Source organism: Oncorhynchus mykiss, chromosome 10, assembly GCF_013265735.2.
Source record: "Oncorhynchus mykiss isolate Arlee chromosome 10, USDA_OmykA_1.1, whole genome shotgun sequence".
NCBI lineage: Eukaryota > Metazoa > Chordata > Actinopteri > Salmoniformes > Salmonidae > Oncorhynchus > Oncorhynchus mykiss.
The window spans coordinates 20,461,151-20,481,672 of NC_048574.1; the positions used below are offsets into that span (position 1 = coordinate 20,461,151).

Here is a 20,522-nt window from a genome sequence, read left to right on the forward strand (position 1 = left end):
CTGATGATACTTAATTTGTATGAGTGTGTACAGTATACAGGATCAATCTCTTTATTGTCCCAATCAGGAAATGTGTGGAAAACAACATCAATAAAGTCTAAGGAACACCTAGGGGTAGGGTTACAGTCAGAATTATGGATTAACATGGGTAATTTGGATCCAGGGACTGTCCCTGGAACATTCTTCACATGTCCAGAAAAATGGAATGTCAGTTACAAAGTTTTTCCCCAATGTCGAACTAATGCAATTCCACAAAATACACAACGTGCGTAGCATCAGATGAGCAAATAATTCAATAGCTAATTATCCAAACAGGTTGTCGCAAAGCCTACTTCACACAAAGTCACCACATCTGGGGGCGGCAGGTAGCCGCGTTGGACTAGTAACCGGAAGGTTGCAAGATCGAATCCCCGAGCTGACAAGGTAAAAATCTGTTGTTCTGCCCCTGAACAAGGCAGTTAACTCACTGTTCCTAGGCTGCCATTGAAAATAAGAATTTGTTCTTAACTGACTTGCCTAGTTAAATAAAGGTCAAATAAATTCAAAGCACACACATAACGCGACCTGAATGCAGTTAATAAAACCTACAGGAAGCCCCTATAAAATAACGTGTACCTTTTAACTCTTCAGGCAGTCACACATTTGATAGGCCTTCTGTTGAATCCAACATGGTGGATAAAAAAAAACATTCTGAGCGCCGTCTCAGATTATTGCATGGTTTGGCTTTTCCGTTTTCCGTTTTTTTTTAAATCTCACACAGCGGTTGCATTAAGGAGAGGTATTTCCATGTCTAACAATTGTATTTATCAAAATGTATAATGATTATTTCTGTAAAATGATGTGGCTCTCTGCAATATCACCGGATGTTTTTGGAACTAGTGAACGTAACGCGCCAATGTATACTGAGATTTTTTATATAAATATGAATTTTATCAAACAAAACATACATGTATTGTGTAACATGAAGTCCTATGAGTGTCATCTGATGAAGATCATCAAAGGTTAGTGATTAATTTTATCTCTATTTGTGCTTTTTGTGACTCCTCTCTTTCGCTGGAAAAATGGCAGTATTTTTCTGTGAGTTGGTGGTGACCTAACATAATCGTTTGTGGTGCTTTCGCTGTAAAGCCTATTTGAAATCAGACACTGTGGTGGGATTAACACCAAGATTACCTTTAAAACGGTATAAGATACTTTTGAATTTGGCGCCCTGCACTTTCACTGGCTGTTATATCGATATCGATCCCGTTAACGGGATTGCAGCCCTAAAAAGTTTTAAGATACCTTGATATTTAAACTATTTCCACAAATTCCACTCTTCATCTCCCCGTTATTCATGAGCTGATCTGCTATCCATACAATCAACTTGATGTTGACAAATATAGGATATTTTCTGTCATTCGTTGGAGGTTATCTTGCAAGCTTAGCAACTTGATTGAATGCCATTACAAAGTTTGTATGATTCGACAACGCTATACTCGTGGTGTGCTCTGTGGGTCCTGAGCGTGTCGATATAGCTTACTGCTGAAATGCGCTGAATTGATTGAGGAATATGATAACGCTCTGAATTTATGAACATCCTGTTTTGCAATTCACAACAATGTCATTGGCGATCAAAGATAGTGTCACGAACCGGCTCAAAGCCCGTAAAAAGGGAGACAACGTGGAGATAAGGAGTAACAAAATATATATTTATTAACTAAAGCAACTAAGGAAAATATACAATGATGTGTGTAATCAGTAATCAGTAGTGTAAGTGAGTCTTTTGCATGCATGAATGTGATAATGCAGGGTGTTGAAAGGTGCCAAAGCAAACAAACAAAAGGCCACCAAGAACCACAACACAATCTACAAAGGTGTCTGCATGGAGAGAGTCTCTTCCATGAATGTGGAAGAGGTCTATTTATCCTGGGACACACCTGGCCCAGGTGTTTCCCATGAAGCTGACGACCCTCCCAACTCCGCCCACCGGCATCCTAATAAGGAAACAAGAACAAAGACAGAATACGGCAGACAGAGTGGGAGGGTCGTCACAATAGTTACTGCATCATTACTAAATATTAGTTTAATTTGCTCTGAAATCTTTACATAGTGAGGCAGCCAAGCTGATAAAATGACGTAGTGCCCCTTTTGTAAGGGCGTTCGTCTGTAGGAGGAGGAGAAGCGGACCAAAGCGCAGCGTGGTGGTTATTCATGTTTTAATAAATCACTACACATGAACAAACTAACAAAAACAAGAAATGTGAAAACGCAAAACAGTCCTATCCTGTGACAACAAACACAGTGACAGGAACAATCACCCACAAACACACAGTGAAACCCAGGCTACCTAAGTATGATTCTCAATCAGAGACAACTAATGACACCTGCCTCTGATTGAGAACCATACTAGGCCGAAAACACAGAAATGCCCCAAAACATAGAAAAACAAACAGACTGCCCACCCAACTCACGCCCTGACCATACTAAATAAATACAAAACAACATAAATAGAGGTCAGAACGTGACAGTACCCCCCCCCAAAGGTGCGGACTCCGGCCGCAAAACCTTGACCTATAGGGGAGGGTCTGGGTGGGCGTCTGTCCGCGGTGGCGGCTCTGGCGCGGGACGCGGACCCCACTTCACCATTGTCTTAGTCCGCCTTATTGTCCGCCTCCCTGGCTTACTCACCATGGCCACCCCTCTCAATGACCCCACTGGACAGAGGGGCTGCTCGGGACAGAGGGGCAGCTCGGGACAGAGGTGAAGCAGCTGCTCGGGACAGAGGGACAACTGCTCGGGACAGAGGGGCAGCTGCTCGGGACAGAGGGGCGATAGCAGCTCGGGACAGAGGGGCGATAGCAGCTCGGGACAGAGGGGCGATAGCAGCTCGGGACAGAGGGGCGGCAGCTGCTCGGGACAGAGGGGCGGCAGCTGCTCGGGACAGAGGGGCAGCTGCTTGGGACAGAGGGACAGCTGCTCGGGACAGAGGGACAGCTGCTCGGGACAGAGGGACAGCTGCTCGGGACAGAGGGGCGGCAGCAGCTTGGGACAGAGGGGCGACAGCTGCTCTGGACAGAGGGGCAGCTGCTCGGGCGGCCCCTGGCTGACTGACGGCACTGGCGGCCCCTGGCTTACTGGCGGCCCCTGGCTGACTGGCGGCACTGGCGGCCCCTGGCTTACTGGCGGCCCCTGGCTTACTGGCGGCCCCTGGCTGACTGGCGGCACTGGCGGCCCCTGGCTGACGGGCGGCACTGGCGGCCCCTGGCTGACGGGCGGCACTGGCGGCCCCTGGCTGACGGGCGGCACTGGCGGCCCCTGGCTGACGGGCGGCACTGGCGGCCCCTGGCTGACGGGCGGCACTGGCGGCTCCTGGCAGACGGGCGGCACTGGCGGCTCCTGGCAGACGGGCGGCACTGGCGGCTCCTGGCAGACGGGCGGCACTGGCGGCTCCTGGCAGACGGGCGGCACTGGCGGCTCCTGGCAGACGGGCGGCGCTGGGCAGACGGGCGGCACTGGCGGCGCTGGGCAGACGGGCGGCACTGGCGGCGCTGGAGAGGAGGAAGGCTCTGGAAGCGCCGGACTGAGTAGCTCTCGTAGCGCCGAACAGGCGGGAGACTCCGGCAGCGCTGGAGAGGAGAGAGCCCCTGCAAGGATGGGCCGGAGAGACAGCCTGGTACGGGGAGCTGCCACCGGAGGGCTGGTGCGTGGAGGTGGTGACGGATAGACCGGGCCGTGCAGGCGCACTGGAGCTCTTGAGCACCGAGCCTGCCCAACCTTACCCGGTTGAATGGTCCCGGTCGCCCTGCCAGTGCGGCGAGGTGGAATAGCCCGCACTGGGCTATGCAGGCGAACCGGGGACACCGTGCGCAAGGCTGGTGCCATGTAAGCCGGCCCAAGGAGACGCACTGGAGACCAGATGCGTAGAGCCGGCTTCATGGCACTTGGCTCGATGCCCACTCTAGCCCGGCCGATACGCGGAGCTGGAATGTACCGCACCGGGCTGTGCACCCGCACTGGGGACACCGTGCGCTCCACAGCATAACACGGTGCCTGCCCGGTCTCTCTAGCCCCCCGGTAACCACAGGAAGTTGGCTCAGGTCTCCTACCTGGCCTAGCCATACTCCCTGTTAGCCCCCCCCCAAGAAATTTTTGGGGCTGACTCTCAGGCTTCCATCCACGACGCCGCGCTGCCTCCTCATACCGGCGCCTCTCCGCTTTCGCCGCCTCCCGTTCTTCCTTGGGGCGGCGATATTCTCCTGGCTGAGCCCAGGGTCCTTTACCATCCAAATCTTCCTCCCATGTCCATTTCTCCAAATAGTGCAGCCTCTCCCACTGCTGCTGCTGCTGCTCCTGTTGCTGCTGCCTCTGTTGCTTCTCCTGCTGCTCCTCTTGCCGTTGCCCGTTACCACGCCGCTTGGTCCTGTTGGGGTGGGTGATTCTGTAAGGGCGTTCGTCTGTAGGAGGAGGAGAAGCGGACCAAAGCGCAGCGTGGTGGTTATTCATGTTTTAATAAATCACTACACATGAACAAACTAACAAAAACAAGAAATGTGAAAACGCAAAACAGTCCTATCCTGTGACAACAAACACAGTGACACGAACAATCACCCACAAACACACAGTGAAACCCAGGCTACCTAAGTATGATTCTCAATCAGAGACAACTAATGACACCTGCCTCTGATTGAGAACCATACTAGGCCGAAAACACAGAAATGCCCCAAAACATAGAAAAACAAACAGACTGCCCACCCAACTCACGCCCTGACCATACTAAATAAATACAAAACAACATAAATAGAGGTCAGAACGTGACACCTTTAAATGCTTTAAAAGTGGCACTTTGCGCTATTTCCCAGGACTTTTGTTCCTGGTATTGAAACTTGGTTCATTTTCTGGAAAATATTAATCCAAATCAATGTAGGGTATGTAAACATATAAAAGTGGCATTGTTTAAAGTGGCTAGTGATACATGTATTACATAAAGATGGCAAGATGCAGTAGATGGTATAGAGTACAGTATATACATATGAGAAGAGTAATGTAGGGTATGTAAACATTATATTAAGTGGCATTGTTTAAAGTGGCTAGTGATACATTTTTACATCAATTCTTCCATTATTAAAGTGGCTGGAGTTTAGTCAGTGTGTTGGCAGCAGCCACTCAATGTTAGTGGTGGCTGTTTAACAGTCTGATGGCCTTGAGATAGAAATTGTTTTTCAGTCTCTCGGTCTCTGCTTTGATGCACCTGTACTGACCTCGCCTTCTGGATGATAGCGGGGTGAACAGGCAGTGGCTCGGGTGGTTGTTGTCCTTGATGATCTTTATGGCCTTCCTGTGACATCGGGTGGTGTAGGTGTCCTGGAGGGCAGGTAGTTTGCCCCCGGTGATGCGTTGTGCAGACCTCACTACCCTGTGGAGAGCCTTGTGGTTGTGGGCGGTGATACAGGCGGTGATACAGCCCGACAGGATGCTCTCGATTGTGCATCTGTAAAAGTTTGTGAGTGCTTTTGGTGACAAGACAAATTTATTCAGCCTCCTGAGGTTGAAGAGGTGCTGCTGTGCCTTCTTCACAAAGCTGTCTGTGTGGGTGGACCAATTCAGTTTGTCCGTGATGTGTACGCCGAGGAACTTAAAACTTACTTTCCTCTCCACTACTGTCCCGTCGATGTGGATAGGGGGGTGCTCCCTCTGCTGTTTCCTGAAGTCCACGATCATCTCCTTTGTTTTATTGACGTTGAGTGTGGGGTTATTTTCCTGACACCAGACTCAGAGGGCCCTCACCTCCTCCCTGTAGGCCGTCTCGTTGTTGTTGGTAATCAAGCCTACCACTGTAGTGTCGTCTGCAAACTTGATGATTGAGTTGGAGGCGTGCATGGCCACGCAATCGTGGGTGAACAGGGAGTACAGGAGAGAGCTCCGAACGCACCCTTGTGGGGCTCCAGTGTTGAGGATCAGCGGGGTGGAGATGTTGTTACCTACCCTCACCACCTGGGGGCGGCCCGTCAGGAAGTCCAGTACCCAGTTGCACAGGGCGGGGTCGAGACCCAGGGTCTCGAGCTTGATGATGAGTTTGGAGGGTACTATGGTGTTAAATGCTGAGCTGTAGTCGATGAACAGCATTCTCAAATAGGTGTTCCTCTTGTCCAGATGGGTTAGGGCAGTGTGCAGTGTGGTTGCGATTGCGTCGTCTGTGGAACAGGAACAATGGTGGCCTTCTTGAAGCATGTGGGAACAGCAGACTGGGATAAGGATTGATTGAACACGTTAACACGTTAAAATTTTTACTCACGTCGGCTGCAGTGAAGGAGAGTCTGCAGGTTTTGGTAGCGGGCCGTGTCAGTGGCACTGTATTGTCCTCAAAGCGAGCAAATAAGTTGTTTAGTCTGTCTGGGAGCAAGACATCCTGGTCCGCGACGGGGCTGGTTTTCTTTTTGTAATCTGTGATTGACTGTAGACCCTGCCGCATACCGCTTGTGTCTGAGCCGTTGAATTGCGACTCCACTTTGTCTCTATACTGACGCTTAGCTTGTTTGATTGCCTTGCGGAGGGAAAAGCTACACTGTTTGTATTCGGTCATGTTTCCGATCACCTTGCCCTGGTTAAAAGTTTCAGTTTCGCGCGAATGCTGCCATCAATCCACGGTTTCTGGTTTGGGAATGTTTTAATAGTTGCTGTGGGTAAGACATCGCCGATGCACTTGCTAATAAACTCGCTCACGGAATCAGCGTATTCGGAACATATCCCAATCCACGTGATCGAAGCAATCTTGAAGTGTGGAATCAGATTGGTTGGACCAGCGTTGAATAGGCTGGGAGCAACAAAATGGAGTTGTGGTCAGCTTTTCCGAAAGGAGGGCGGGGGAGGGCCTTATAAGAGTCGCGGAAGTTAGAATAACAATGATCCAGGGTTTTACCAGCCCTGGTAGCACAATCGATATGCTGATAGAATTTAGGGAGTCTTGTTTTCAGATTAGCCTTGTTAAAATCCCCAGCTACAATGAATGCAGCCTCAGGATATGTGGTTTCCAGTTTACATAGTGTAAAATAAAGTTAATTCAGGACTGTCGATGTGTCTGCTTGGGTGGAATATATGCAGCTGTGATTATAATTGAAGAGAATTCTCTTGGTAGATAATGCGGTCGACATTTGATTGTGAGGAATTCTAAGTCAGGTGAACACAAGGACTTGAGTTCCTGTATGTTGTTATGATCACACCACGTCTCGTTAATCATAAGGCATACCCCCCTCCCCACCCCTCTTCTTACCAGAAAGATGCTTGTTTCTGTCGGCGTGATGCGTGAAGAAACCAGCTGGCTGTACCGACTCCGATAGCCTGTCTCAAGTGAGCCATGTTTCCGTGGAGCAAAGAACGTTACAGTTTCCTATATCTCTCTAGAATGCTAACCTTGCTCGAATTTCATCAACCTTGTTGTCAAGAGACTGGACATTGGCGAGTACTATGCTCTGGAGCGGTGCAAGATGTGCCCGTCTCCGGAGCCTGACCAGAAGACCACTTTGTCTGCCCCTTTTACGCCGGCTGGGATCCGATCCATTGTCCTGGGTGGTTGGCAAAACACAGGATCCGCTTTGGGAAAGTCGTATTATTGATCATAATGATGGTGAGTTGACGTTGCTCTTTAATCCAGTAGTGCCTCCCGACTGTATGTAATAAAACCTAAGATTACCTGGGGTACCAATGTAAGAAAAAACATGCAAAAAAACCAAAATACTGCATAGTTTCCTAGGAACGCGAAGCGAGGCGGCCATCTCTGTCGGCGCCGGAGGTTCAGAGTGGCGAGGTAATTACGATATAGCAATTAAACACTGGAGTGATAGATGTGCAGAAGATGAATGTGCAAGTAGAGATACTGGGGTGCAAAAGAGCAAAATAAATAAATAAATACAGTGTGTGATTGAGGTAGTTGGATGGGCTATTTACAGATGGGCTATGTACAGGTGCAATGATCTGTGAGCTGCTCTGACAGGTGGTGCTTAAAGTTAGTGAGGGAGATAAGAGTCTCCAGCTTCAGCGATTTTTGCAGTTCGTTCCAGTCATTGGCAGCAGAGAACTGGAAGGAAGGGCGGCCAAAGTTTTACAGTCAGTTTTACGAGGGTATGTTTTGCAGCATGAGTGAAGGATGCTTTGTTGCCAAATAGGAAGCCAATTCTAGATTTAATTTTGGATTGGAGATGCTTAATGTGAGTCTGGAAGGATTGTTTACAGTCTAACCAGACACCTAGTATTTGTCTACATATTCTAGGTCAGAACCGTCCAGAGTAGTGATGCTGGACGGGCGGGCAGGTGCGGGCAGCGATCGGTTGAAGAGCATGCATTTAGTTTTACTTGCATTTAAGAGCAGTTGGAGGCCACGGAAGGAGAGTTATAGTGTCCAAAGAAGGGCCAGAAGTATACAGAATGGTGTCGTCTGCGTAGAGTTGGATCAGAGAATCACCAGCAGCAAGAGCAACATCATTGATGTATACAGAGAAGAGAGTCGGCCAATGAATTCAACCCTGTGGCACCCCCATAGAGATTGCAAGAGGACAACATGCCCTCCGATTTGACACACTGAACTCTATCAGAGAAGTAGTTGGTGAACCAGGCGAGGCAGTCATTTGAGAAACCAAGGCTGTTGAGTCTGCCGATAAGAATGTGGTGATTGACAGAGTTGAAAGCCTTGGCCAGGTCGATGAATATGGCTGCACAGTATTGTCTGTTATTGATGGCAGTTATGATATCGTTTAGGACCTTGAGCGTGGCTGAGGTGCACCCATGACCAGCTCGGAAGCCAGATTGCATAGGGGAGAAGGTATGGTGGAATCCGAAATGGTGGGTGATCTGTTTGTTAACTTGGCTTTCGACGACCTTAGAAAGGCAGGGTAAGATAGATATAGGTCTGTAGCAGTTTAGGTCTAGAGTGTCTCCCCCTTTGAAGAGGGGGATGACCGTGGCATCTTTCCAATCTTTGGGGATCTCAGACGATCTGCTTGTTGTTTATCTCTCTCTTTGTATGGCACCATATAGGTCCACCCCTGCACTAGAACTTATTTACAGTCCAGCATTGTGTGATTCCGAGTCAAGTACTCTAGCTCAACTGGGAGAGATAAGTGTTTTATATTCCTGATTTTTCTTGAGGATCCATTTGACGAACGGCCCCGACGAATGGCCCTGACAGCGCTGAAAGCCAACGTCTTTAATTCCTTGGACGTGATACGTCTGGTGGTTGTCGTTTGGTTATTGTTGTTGTTAACGTCCTGGCAAAGTTACAAAGTTATATAAAAATGCTAGACTCTATTCACAGGATTTTTGTTGTGAGGAGGTCTGATTTAGGAATACAACAAAGGTATCTTAAAAGCCACTCTCATGCATCTCTCTCCCCAGACTCCAAGCCTAATTGCTTTTTGTCTCAACCCCCCCTCCATTGTTTTCTATAAACTGGGTTTGAAAAATAATTTGTGAGGTTGGGAATTCTTGAAGAACATATTCCACAGAACTGATGGCCTAGACAGAATAGGTCTATCACACCTGGGTTAAAATATTATTCGTATTCTGGAATAGTCCCAAAAGTGTAAACCCCCGTCAATTGTCATCGACAGGCTAAAGAAAGATCTCAAATACTGTACTCAGGCCTTCTGATTGCCCTTTTTCCTCCAAATCCCATATCGATATCATATCAGGGTTTGTAAAAGACATTGATTGCAACTGTGTGAATGTTCACTTTTCTGTTCACTCCCATTGCTCTGTGAAGTCCAGACAACTGCTTGCAGATTTCCTATTGGGCAAGGTATGAATGTTCCCATTGTATACAATGGGAAGCCCATCCACAGTTGATGGCCCATCTGCAGTCAATTAAGAACGCTTAAAGTGACAATCAGTCTCCTTTTCATCTCATTTAATACCTTTACTTAATAAAAGGCACATCTCAATAGGTATTCAAGATAAGTCATGACATGGCACAGGTGTGGGGGTGGGCTTTTCCTCTTTTGTTCTCTATTCAAATCAAATGTTATTTGTCACATGCGGCGAGGTAGAGCTTACCGTGAAATGTTTACTTACAAGCCCTTAACAAACACTGCAGTTTTAAGGAAATGGAGTTTAGAAAATATTTACTAAATCAACTATAGTTTAAAAAATAAAAAAAATAACACAATAAAATAACAATAACGAGGTTATATACAGGGGGTACCGGTACTGAGTCAGTGTGCGGGGGTACAGGTTAGTTGAGGTAATTTGTACATGTAGGTAGGTGAAGAGTGACTATGCATAGATAATAAACAGAGAGCAGCAGCAGTGTCAAAACAAAGGGAGGTTGGGGGGGGGGGGGGGTCAATGCAAATAGTCCTGGTAAACATTTGGTTAATTGTTCAGTTTATGGCTTGGGGGTAGAAGCTGTTAAGCTTCTCTGTTGTTCCTAAAGCAATGGGGAGGCCGGTGACATCACAGATTTCCATCAGACCAATTCCTTGAATGCCCTACTCCTTGAAGTTTGCAGTTTTGTCTAAAAAACACTATTTTGCTCAGAACATTTTTTTTTACCCTTTAGTGTACTTCACTGTATTTATACTTGGGATATCGCTTTTAACAGTAAAAGCAAAACAATCTCTAGAGGACGTCTTTAAGTTGAGAGCCTGTGAGAAGGTCTGTGAGAGGGCCTGCAGGAACAGTCATGTATATTTTTTTTACATACTAGTGTAGGTTAACAGGAAGAATAAATTAAAATGACAATAAAATGACAATATGCCTTGTTTATAGAGATATGAAATTATATCAATACCGTATCAAATCATTGATATTGCTTTGCAATATTGCAATACACTCATTTGACATGCCTTTCAATGGAAGAACTATGCCGTTCCAAACAAATGTGTTTCAGTTGCTTTTCTTAGTGCAGCTCGCGAGTCCCCAGGGTTGCATTCATTAGGCACCAAATGGAAGAAAATGTACAAAAATGGGGAGGGACTAGAAGACCACGCCCAATAACGAAACGCAATTGTTTTGTTTTCCGTTGCAAAATGTTTTGTTACGTTGTGCACTACGTTGTGCACTTATGAATACGACCCTGCTTTGCCTAATTTCCTTCCTGTCTTCTCTCTCCTCATTGTTTCCTTCTCTCTCCTTAGTAGTTGTTCCCTCGCTGTCGTTGCATCACACCGTTTGTGAAACAGGCTCATTACTCAGGGCCTTTTGCGTAATTATAATTTAATAATCAAATAGCACAGGGACAGCACCGGCCGCTTGCGGTGCAAGTTCAATCCAAACAAACCAACACTCAGTTCAACTTCACTGGGCTTTATTCATTAGGCATAAAACAGACCAAAACTGTCTGAAACAGCTGGACTTGTCCAATAAGAAATACACATTTTAATTCTCTGTCGAAAAGACGTTTGAAAATGCTTTTCTATCGCACTCCCTAATAAACACAACCCTTGTCACAACCCAAGCACTTTGAGCTGTGTTCTGTGTATGAAATGTGCTGAACAAGTAAATAAATAATGATTAATTAATGAATTGACTATTAATTGTCTCATAGGCAACCACTGTGGAGGACATGGAGGCGCGGCTGGACTGCGGCCTGGTTAAAGGTCACGCATACGCGGTGACGGATGTGAAGAAGGTGCGTCTGGGCCAGGGCCTGCTGGCCTTCTTCAAGTCAGAGAAGCTCAACATGATCCGCATGAGGAACCCATGGGGAGAGAAGGAGTGGAGCGGGCCCTGGAGTGACAGGTAAATACACAATACTGTCCCCTTTAGGCCTGAAGGTGGTACTACACAACCATAGAATTAGCATGAGTAGAATGGCTATCCCAATTCATTCTAATTCTCATTCTATTTCTACGTAAACAACATTTGTTAATTTTGGTACAGCGCATCAACTCATCTGATTATCAGCTGTCAAACACACCTGGGTCCGGAAAGACGATTCTATTCTTCGATGGTGTGCAGTGAATTCTACTAGACGAAAAGCATTTTTTTATGACATCTTGACATTTAAAGCATACTCAATATTTGAAATTTCAAATACTATAAAACTTTTTCCACATTCCCAAAATGCCTACTATTTAGAACAGTAGGTACGGGGATTCAGACACGGACAGAGAATAGACCATCTGCAAGACACTTCAAGTGTAATTTACTATCCCACCTATAGAGTCAGACAGTCTGGCTGAGACAGTCTGTGCGTAATGGAAGCTTCTCTTCAGAGAGCCTTTACTGCATTGGAAAGACTGGACTATGTAGGAGTATTGAGGTGGAAAGAGAGGTGTTCTCCCTCTTCTGAAATGGGGAATGCTTTGTGTGTGTGTGTCAGTGTATGTGTGTATACTTCTTGCTTCTTGTGTCACAGACGCGCACTCAAACATGTAAGCTGCACGCACACACTGACACACACCCTAACCTCTCCCCGGAGGAGAATGGAGGAGATTGAAATGAACATGATGTAATAGGATGAGGAGAAGACGGGCATCTCTCTTTCTCCTTCTGTTATGTCCTATTGTTTGTCGCTAGGTTGTGTGACACAGCAGAGATTGTAGGGCTCGCTCTGAACAACTGAATTATTGACTAGGTAAAGGAGAGAGATGTTAGTTCCTAAGGGGAAGTGACTGAGTGGTGATATTAAAGGAGTCATCTCTCTTCATTCATACAGTCACAATAATTAATTCATCATTTATCTGGGGTTTGATCAAAACTGGAGTTGAAGATTCCATTTCACTGTTTGATGAGGAAGTTGTCACAGAAGTTGTGGTACTGGCAGGGATTTGAAAGAAACAAATAAAAATTTATTTTCACATGCACACAGGCGCACACACACACACACACTCATAGACATACACATGGTGCTGAATTTAGCAATTGAGATTATGTCGTTATCTCTCTCAGTGGTGCTCAATCTCCAATCAAATGTTTATCCCAGTGTTATGTCTTCTCTGTCATTTCCTGTATGTCGTGCTCTCTAACATGAGGTGATTTCCTGTCTGTGCTCCCAGCTCAGATGAGTGGAAGAAGGTGAGCAAGAGTGAGAGAGAGAAGCTGGGTGTCACCGTGCAGGACGACGGAGAGTTTTGGTGAGGGGAACCACAATGCGCACGCACACACACTCACACACACACACACACACACACACACACACACACACACACACACACACACACACACACACACACACACACACACACACACATACACACATACACACACACACACTCTATCTCTACTCTATTTTATATATATATATATAAAAAAATATTAGTGGCCATTTCCCACACACAGATTAATCCTAGTCCCAGACTAAAAAGCATGCTCAGCGCTATGCTTAATCTGGATCCGGGAAACTAGCCCTAGATCCTAAATATATCCTCGCTCCCTTTCCATCCCAGGATGACGTTTGATGACTTCTGCCAGTACTTCACAGACCTGATCCTGTGCCGCCTCATCAACACCTCCTACCTGAGCATCCACAAGACCTGGGAGGAGGAGGTGATGAGGGGCTCCTGGGTCCCCCGCCAAGATCCCCTGAGGAACCGCTCTGGGGGCTGCATCAACCACAAGGCTACCTTCCTGCAGAACCCACAGGTGGGGTGCATGGGGGTGGATGGAATTGGGGAGGGTGTGGGTGGATGGTATGAGGTTGGATGGGAGGGTGTGTGTACTGTGTACTGTGCCTTTGCATGTTTAAAAACTAAATGTACTGTATTTGATTGGAAGAGTGTTTGGATCAGTGTGTTTATGTGTGTTTGTCTCTCTCTGCAGTTTGTGTTTGATGTGAAGAAGGTAGAGGACGAGGTGTTGATCGCCCTGCAGCAGAAGGAGAGGAGAGCCACCACCAAAGAGGGCAAAGGAGATAACCTGGCCATAGGCTTTGACATTCACCGGGTACATACATACATACGCAAGCACGCACGCACGCACACACACACACACACACACACACACACACACACACACACACACACACACACACACACACACACACACACACACACACACACACACACACACACACGCGATGAAGACAAACGCACACAGATGGACACACACAGATGCATACACACATACACTCCGTCACTCCACATGAATGTTTAATTTAACCTTTTGCCTCTCGTTATGTACCCTCTCATCCTCTAGGTGGAACTGAACAGAAAGTACCGCATGCACACGTCCCAGCAGAAGGTGGCGGGCTCCATCTACATCAACTCGCGCTGCGTCTTCCTCAGGAAGGAGCTCAAAGAGGGTCGCTACGTCATCATCCCCACGACTTTTGACCCCAGGCAGCAGGGTGACTTCCTGTTGCGGGTCTTCACCGACGTGCCTTCAGACTGCAAGTAAACCAGCCGGCCGACATGCAGCCCCACCCCCACCCCCCTGACCTCCTGACCATTACAAAGGGATAGCCAACATTAAAGGGATAGTTCACTGGGATTGTTGAATTAAATAGAACAGTATTCTTTTTTTCTATGATTGCTTAATTTGAATAATTTGAAACTGATAAAAAAAGCAAACCTAATTTTATAGAAATGTATCAAATGTAACTGGTGTGCATGTTATAAAGGGATAGTTCACTTTTTAAACTTTTTTCGTATTTTAAGACTTCAAGAAAGTTAACTTTCCCTTTAACATGCACACTAGTTGAATTTGAATATTTCTGTAAAATAATATTTGCTTTTTGATCAATTTAAACTGATTCTCTAAGTGGACCCAGTACTTTGTTCACGTAATTTGTCATCCACTGCCATTGTCCTCATCTAAATTAATAACACCCATATTCACTTTCTTTCCTTCCCCCACAGAGAGTTGAACCTAGACGAACCCCCCCAGACGTGTTGGACGGGCATGTGTGGTTACCCCCAGCTGGTCACCCAGGTCCACGTTCTGAGTGCAGAGGGACTCCAGGGCCAGGACTCTAATGGGGGTAAGCTAGTAAGGTTACTGTAGGAAATATTAGGCCTATAGTAAAGTAAGATACAGTATGCACCCATGTGGTTGGGAGGCTTTGGGAGCTGACATGCGTATACCCTTTTCACATTACTGGGCCGAGCTATATTAGGGGTAACTTGAGTTTTGTATCTTTTGTTATTGTGTGTATGGGTTTATGTGTGTGTGCCACAGATTGCATTGCAAGGTAATGCAAGGCCTAAACTTTTCTGGTCATACACAGAGCTGCACTGTCTCAATCCCAACAAGAAGAGGCACCTGGCCAAAACAGGAGGTACTTCAGCACCACCTAGTGGCTAGGGGCTTAGCTACAACTAGACATACTGCACAGTTAGTCCAATAGGCTTTGGCTCAGCTCAGAAACAACCCCTAACCCCTAGCTTCATGTAGATCTGAGAGGATTGGATAGGTATAAGCAATTTGGTAGTAGTTCTTCCTAGCACTCTGATAGGTCTAGGAAGACTTTTTGTCATATGGCTGAAACTTATGCCCTCACTTTCAGATCTACACAAGTACATATAGTCTTAAATAGTTCCCCCTCCCCATATCCTCTACCTACTTACTAGCGCAAGCAACTAAAACCCTTTTCCACCTACTTGTCAGAGACCTGTCTGATTACTAGTTGGTCTGATGGCCAGAGAAGGGTGGCACGTAGCCTAGCGGTTAGAGTATTGGGCCAGTAACCGAAAGGTCACTGGTTTGAATACACGAGCCGACAAGGTGAAAATTGTGTCGATGTGCTCTTCAGCAAGGTGCTTAACCGTAATTCTCTCCAGGGTATAACACATTTCACCTAACCGGTGTAAGGGACAATACAACAACATATTATTGATGGCTGGATTGATTTATTAGACTAGACCTAGAGTTGGTTTTGGCCTGCATAATTGAGTACATTGACACGGTGATTGACAGCTGTCCCGCTTTCCTCCCTCCCTGTCCTTCCTAGCCTCTGACCCGTACGTCATCATCACCTGTGAGGGGGAGCGGGTGCGCTCACCGGTGCACAAGGACACACGGAGCCCCAACTTCGACATCAAAGGCCTGTTCTACCGCAAGAAGCCCAAGGAAGGCATCCACATTGAGGTGAGCACAGACGGAGGAGAGGAACTTTTTCTTGTCTTTCCGTCTTTGCGTTCATATGTATCCCTCTATCTCTTGAATATGTTTTGTTCAAACTTTTTTTATATCACTGTTTTCCTATGCTCTCTCTCTTTTTCTCTTTGTTCTCTTTCAAATCCCCCTCTCTTTCCCCTCTGCTCTACCCTTGGGCCATACCATAATAGATCTACAATAAGAATGTGATTGTGGATACCTTCCTGGGTCAGGTGACCCTGTCCAGTGACCCGAACGACCGGCAGGTGCAGCACACGCTCCACCTGCGCGACAAGGGCAATCGCCAAGACAACGACCTCCCAGGCACAGTCACCGTGCGCCTCATCACCTGCACCACACTCATCAACATATGACGTCCCTTCCGTCTCCGCTCTCGCCATGGAATGTCGGAGCTTTACCTTTGACCTTTGTCATCATGACAACCCTTTGCCTCCCCCTCCCCTCCCCACCACTAAACCGAGCATGGCAATTAACCTGTTAACCCTGGGATCTAGCTCCACCTGACCCGGGGCTCCCCTAAACATGTACAGACACAGCTTGGTGTCTTTTTTTCTCTTTCTCTTTCTCTTTCTCTCTCTCTCTCTCTCTCGCTCTCTCTCTCTCTCTCTCTCTCTCTCTCTCTCTCTCTCTCTCTCTAGCTCTCTCTCTCTCTCTCCCCCCTCTCTCTCTCTCTCTCTCTCTCTTTCTCTCTCTCTCTCTCTCTCCCCCTCTCTCTCTCTCTCTCTCTCTCTCCCCCCCTCTCTCTCTCTCTCGCTCTCTCTCTCTCTCTCTCTCTCTCTCTAGCTCTCTCTCTCTCTCTCTCTCTCTCTCTCTCTCTCTCTCTCTCTCTCTCTAGCTCTTTCTCTCTCTCCCCTCTCTCGCTCTCTCTCTCTCTCTCTCTTTCTCTCTCTCTCTCTCTCTCTCTCTAGCTCCCCTCTCTCCCCCCCCCCCCCCCTCTCTCTCTCTCTCTCTCTCTCTCTCTCTCTCTCTCTCTCTCTCTCTCTCTAGCTCTCTCTCTCTCTCTCTATCTCTCTATCTCTCTCTCTCTCACTCTCTCTCTATCTCTCTCTCACACACACACACACACACACACACACACACACACACACACACACACACACACACACACACACACACACACACACACACACACACAGGCCGTGTCTGAATACCTGTACTTGCATTCTAAATAGTAGGCTGAGTATGCGAAAATAGAAAGTTTCATAGTATTTGACAAACAGTATGCTTTAAAACAGTATGCTTTAATTGCCAGGATGCCATACTGATTTCATTTTTTCATCTAGTATAATTTGCTGCACACTATTGAGGAAGCGAAGCATAATTTCAGACCCACGTGTGATTGATAACAGCTGATAATAAGCTATTCATCAGATAAGAGGACGGGCTGTACCAAAATGAACGAATAGCGGGAACTAACTGATTAGATGACGCATTCTCAGTGTGGGTGAGTCTAGTATGCTGATATGTTCCTTACTGCATACATATACTAAACAGTACATTCTTAATAGTATGTAGCATGATTAGTACACAGTATTTAGTTTTAGTAAGTAGTAGACAAGACAGATTTCAGAAACAACCACACACTCCTATCTCTCTACATGCCTTCAACTCTCCCACACACACATACCTTTTAACATGCGCCTGCACTCCCCAGTGTCACTAAGGGCTATGCATCGCCTTAAGGCTGAGTGGGTCTCTTTAGGACCCTGTGTCTTTTTAGGACCAGCCATATGTCGGGTGGGAGGGGGGTCATGGTATTGGGTGGTATACTGGGACCCCTCCATCCTATTCGCTGAGTGTTTTTTACTCTGTCTCTTGACTGATGTCGCAGCCCCATTGTAGTCCCAGAAAGACCATATTATCAGCCTTTACTGTTTCTTCCATCAGTGACTGGGTGTCATTTGGGATGCAACCTCTGTCTATCATCCACTTTCTATAGTCCCCACAAAACAAGCCAACTACCAAGAAAGTGACGCCAAAAGCACCGATGACCTCCCGTGGGGGCTGCTGGTGTTTATGTGAGTGTAGCCTTGCCTCCTCCCCCTTCCATCCCATCCATCCCCCTTTCCTCCTCCCACTCCCCTCGGACTACGCTTCAGCTGGTTGCCATGGACGATATTGAGTTTAGCATGGCTAAAAAAGACTGCCTGCATTGCGCATCCCCCATCCCCCTTTATACACACACACACACACACACACACACACACACACACACACACACACACACACACACACACACTCGTAGCTTAGCTGTGGAGCTCCGCCTGCCATAATCAAGTGCTTTACGGGACCAAAGACAGATCAGGCTTTCCCTTCTCTCTCTCTCTCTCTTGCCGGCGCCAGTCGCCACTGTGCCACGTCAATCGGTCTTCTCTATGGCAACGCCACTGCCTGACACTTCCTGAGTCCTGGGACTCCTGTCATGTGACCTGGGCTTTCGACTTGTGGGCCTTTGAATCATGTGACCCAAGAAACAGTAGCTGTTGTCCCTCTGTCTGCGTAAATCAGTTGTGTGTGTGGGGGGGGGGGGGGGGGGGGGGGGGGGGGGGGGAGTGGGTTGGGTGTGCATGTTTGCGAACATACATTTATACGTGTGTTATGTCTGTGCCTTTGGACACATCATGCACCTCGCTTAGTTCTGACGGGCTCACGGGCTTGGCTGGATATAGGGATGAGTGGAAGAAGAGAGAGAGCGAAGGACGGAGAGAAGAGCGGGAGGAAATCCGTCTGTCGACTCCTGCCAAAAACAACCTGTGCCATAGCCTTGGTCCTGGCTCTGACTCTGTTATGATTCTATACTGTTCCAGAAAGAAACACAGACATTTTGGATTAGCATCACTGTAAACTCAGTGCTATTTGAAATGGTAGTTTGAAAAGTGTGGCTTTTTGTCTTGCCAAGACTGAGAGAGACTATGTCTTCATACAGAACCATCACTGGTACAAACAGTTAGCATATCTTCTCATGTAGGTTATGTCGCGCTCTTTTGACCTGCTTTCCACAGGCTAATTATCTCAATCTTTGACAGTGGCAAGCGTTGGAGATAAAAGAGATGCAAGCCCCATACGCTATGTTGTCATGTTGAGTATCTTTTCAAAAGTGTTATATGATTGCAGAGACTTTTGGAGAGCAGGATCTGATAGTATGTCTGTGTACGTCTTTTTAAAATAATTTATTGTTTACAGCATCGTCGAGAGGATCAGTCAAGAAACAACGACAGATCCGTTGTGAATCATTCCCAAGACATTTCTTTTTTGAATGTAATGCGGAGAGCATCGACCAATCTCTCTGTTTATCGAACCATCAAGCTCTTTTACTTGTTTACTTGTCTTTTTTTCCAGCGCCTTTTTTTCATTACTTGAACAACAATGGCATTTGTACATTTTTCAAAACTTTTATTGTCACATTTGTTTAATTATACTGAACAAAAATATAAACGCAAAATGCAATAATTTCACTGATTTTACTGAGTTACAGTTCATATAAGGAAATCAGTCAACTTAAATCATTGGAGGCTGGTGGAGGGAGCTATACGAGGACGGACACATTGAAATGGAATGAATGTGGTTTCCATATGTTTGATGTGTTTGATACCGTTCCATTTATTCTATAGAAGCCCGTCCTCCTATAGCTCCTCCCACCAGCCTCCACTAATTTAAATACATTAATTAGGCCCTAATCTATGGAGTTCACATCTTTGCAGGGACGCAGCCATTGGTGCGCCTGGGAGGGCATAGGCCCATCCACTTAGGAGCCAGGCCCACCCACTGGGGAGTCCACAAAAGGGCTTTATTACAGACATAAATACTCCTCAGTTTCATCAGCTGTCTGGGTGACTGGTCTCAGACGATCTTGCAGGTGAAGAAGCCAGATGTGGAGGTCCTGGGCTGGTGTACACGTGGTCTGTGGTTGTGTTGCAGGTTGGACGTACTGCCAAATTCTCTAAAACGATATTGGAGGAGGCTTATGGTTGAGAAATTAACATTAAATTCTCTGGCAACATCTCTAGGGAACATTCCTGCAGTCAGCATACCAATTGTATGCTCCCTTAAAACTTGAGACATCTGTGGCATTGTGTTGTGTGACAAAACTTCACATTTTAGAGTGGCCTTTTATTGTCCCAAGCACAAGTTTCACCTGTGTAATGATCATGCTGTTTAATCAGCTTCTTGATATGCCACACCTGTCAAGTGGATGGATTATCTGGGCAAAGGAGAAATGCTCACTAACAGGGATGAAAACAAATTTGTGCACACAATTTGAGAGAAATAAGCTTGGAACATTTCTGGGATCTTTTATTTCAGCTCATGAAACATGGGAGCAACACTTTACATGTTACGTTTATATTTTTGTTCAGTATAATGAATGTGTCTTAGATTGTTTTTAATCATATGTCCATGTCCTTGTATTGTTCTTCTATTGTTACTATTCTATACTTCTTTATTCTTTCTTTCTTCAATGTGGGAAACAAATGGTATTGTAAGAATCAGCATGTTTA

At 46.5% G+C, this 20,522-nt stretch overlaps 1 protein-coding gene across 1 annotated transcript in view; it reads left to right on the plus strand.

The window, feature by feature from the left end:
- Positions 1–16,652, plus strand: part of LOC110534864 (calpain-5-like) — an 82,721-nt gene extending 66,069 nt beyond the window's left edge. The window contains exons 7-14 of the mRNA XM_036989870.1: positions 11,516–11,709; positions 12,969–13,046; positions 13,359–13,554; positions 13,732–13,854; positions 14,107–14,303; positions 14,769–14,890; positions 15,860–15,996; positions 16,197–16,652. Coding sequence (XP_036845765.1) covers positions 11,516–11,709; positions 12,969–13,046; positions 13,359–13,554; positions 13,732–13,854; positions 14,107–14,303; positions 14,769–14,890; positions 15,860–15,996; positions 16,197–16,379 — 1,230 coding nt within the window. The 3' untranslated portion in view covers positions 16,380–16,652. The remainder of the gene's footprint in view (positions 1–11,515; positions 11,710–12,968; positions 13,047–13,358; positions 13,555–13,731; positions 13,855–14,106; positions 14,304–14,768; positions 14,891–15,859; positions 15,997–16,196) is intronic.
- The last annotated feature ends 3,870 nt before the right edge of the window (positions 16,653–20,522 follow it).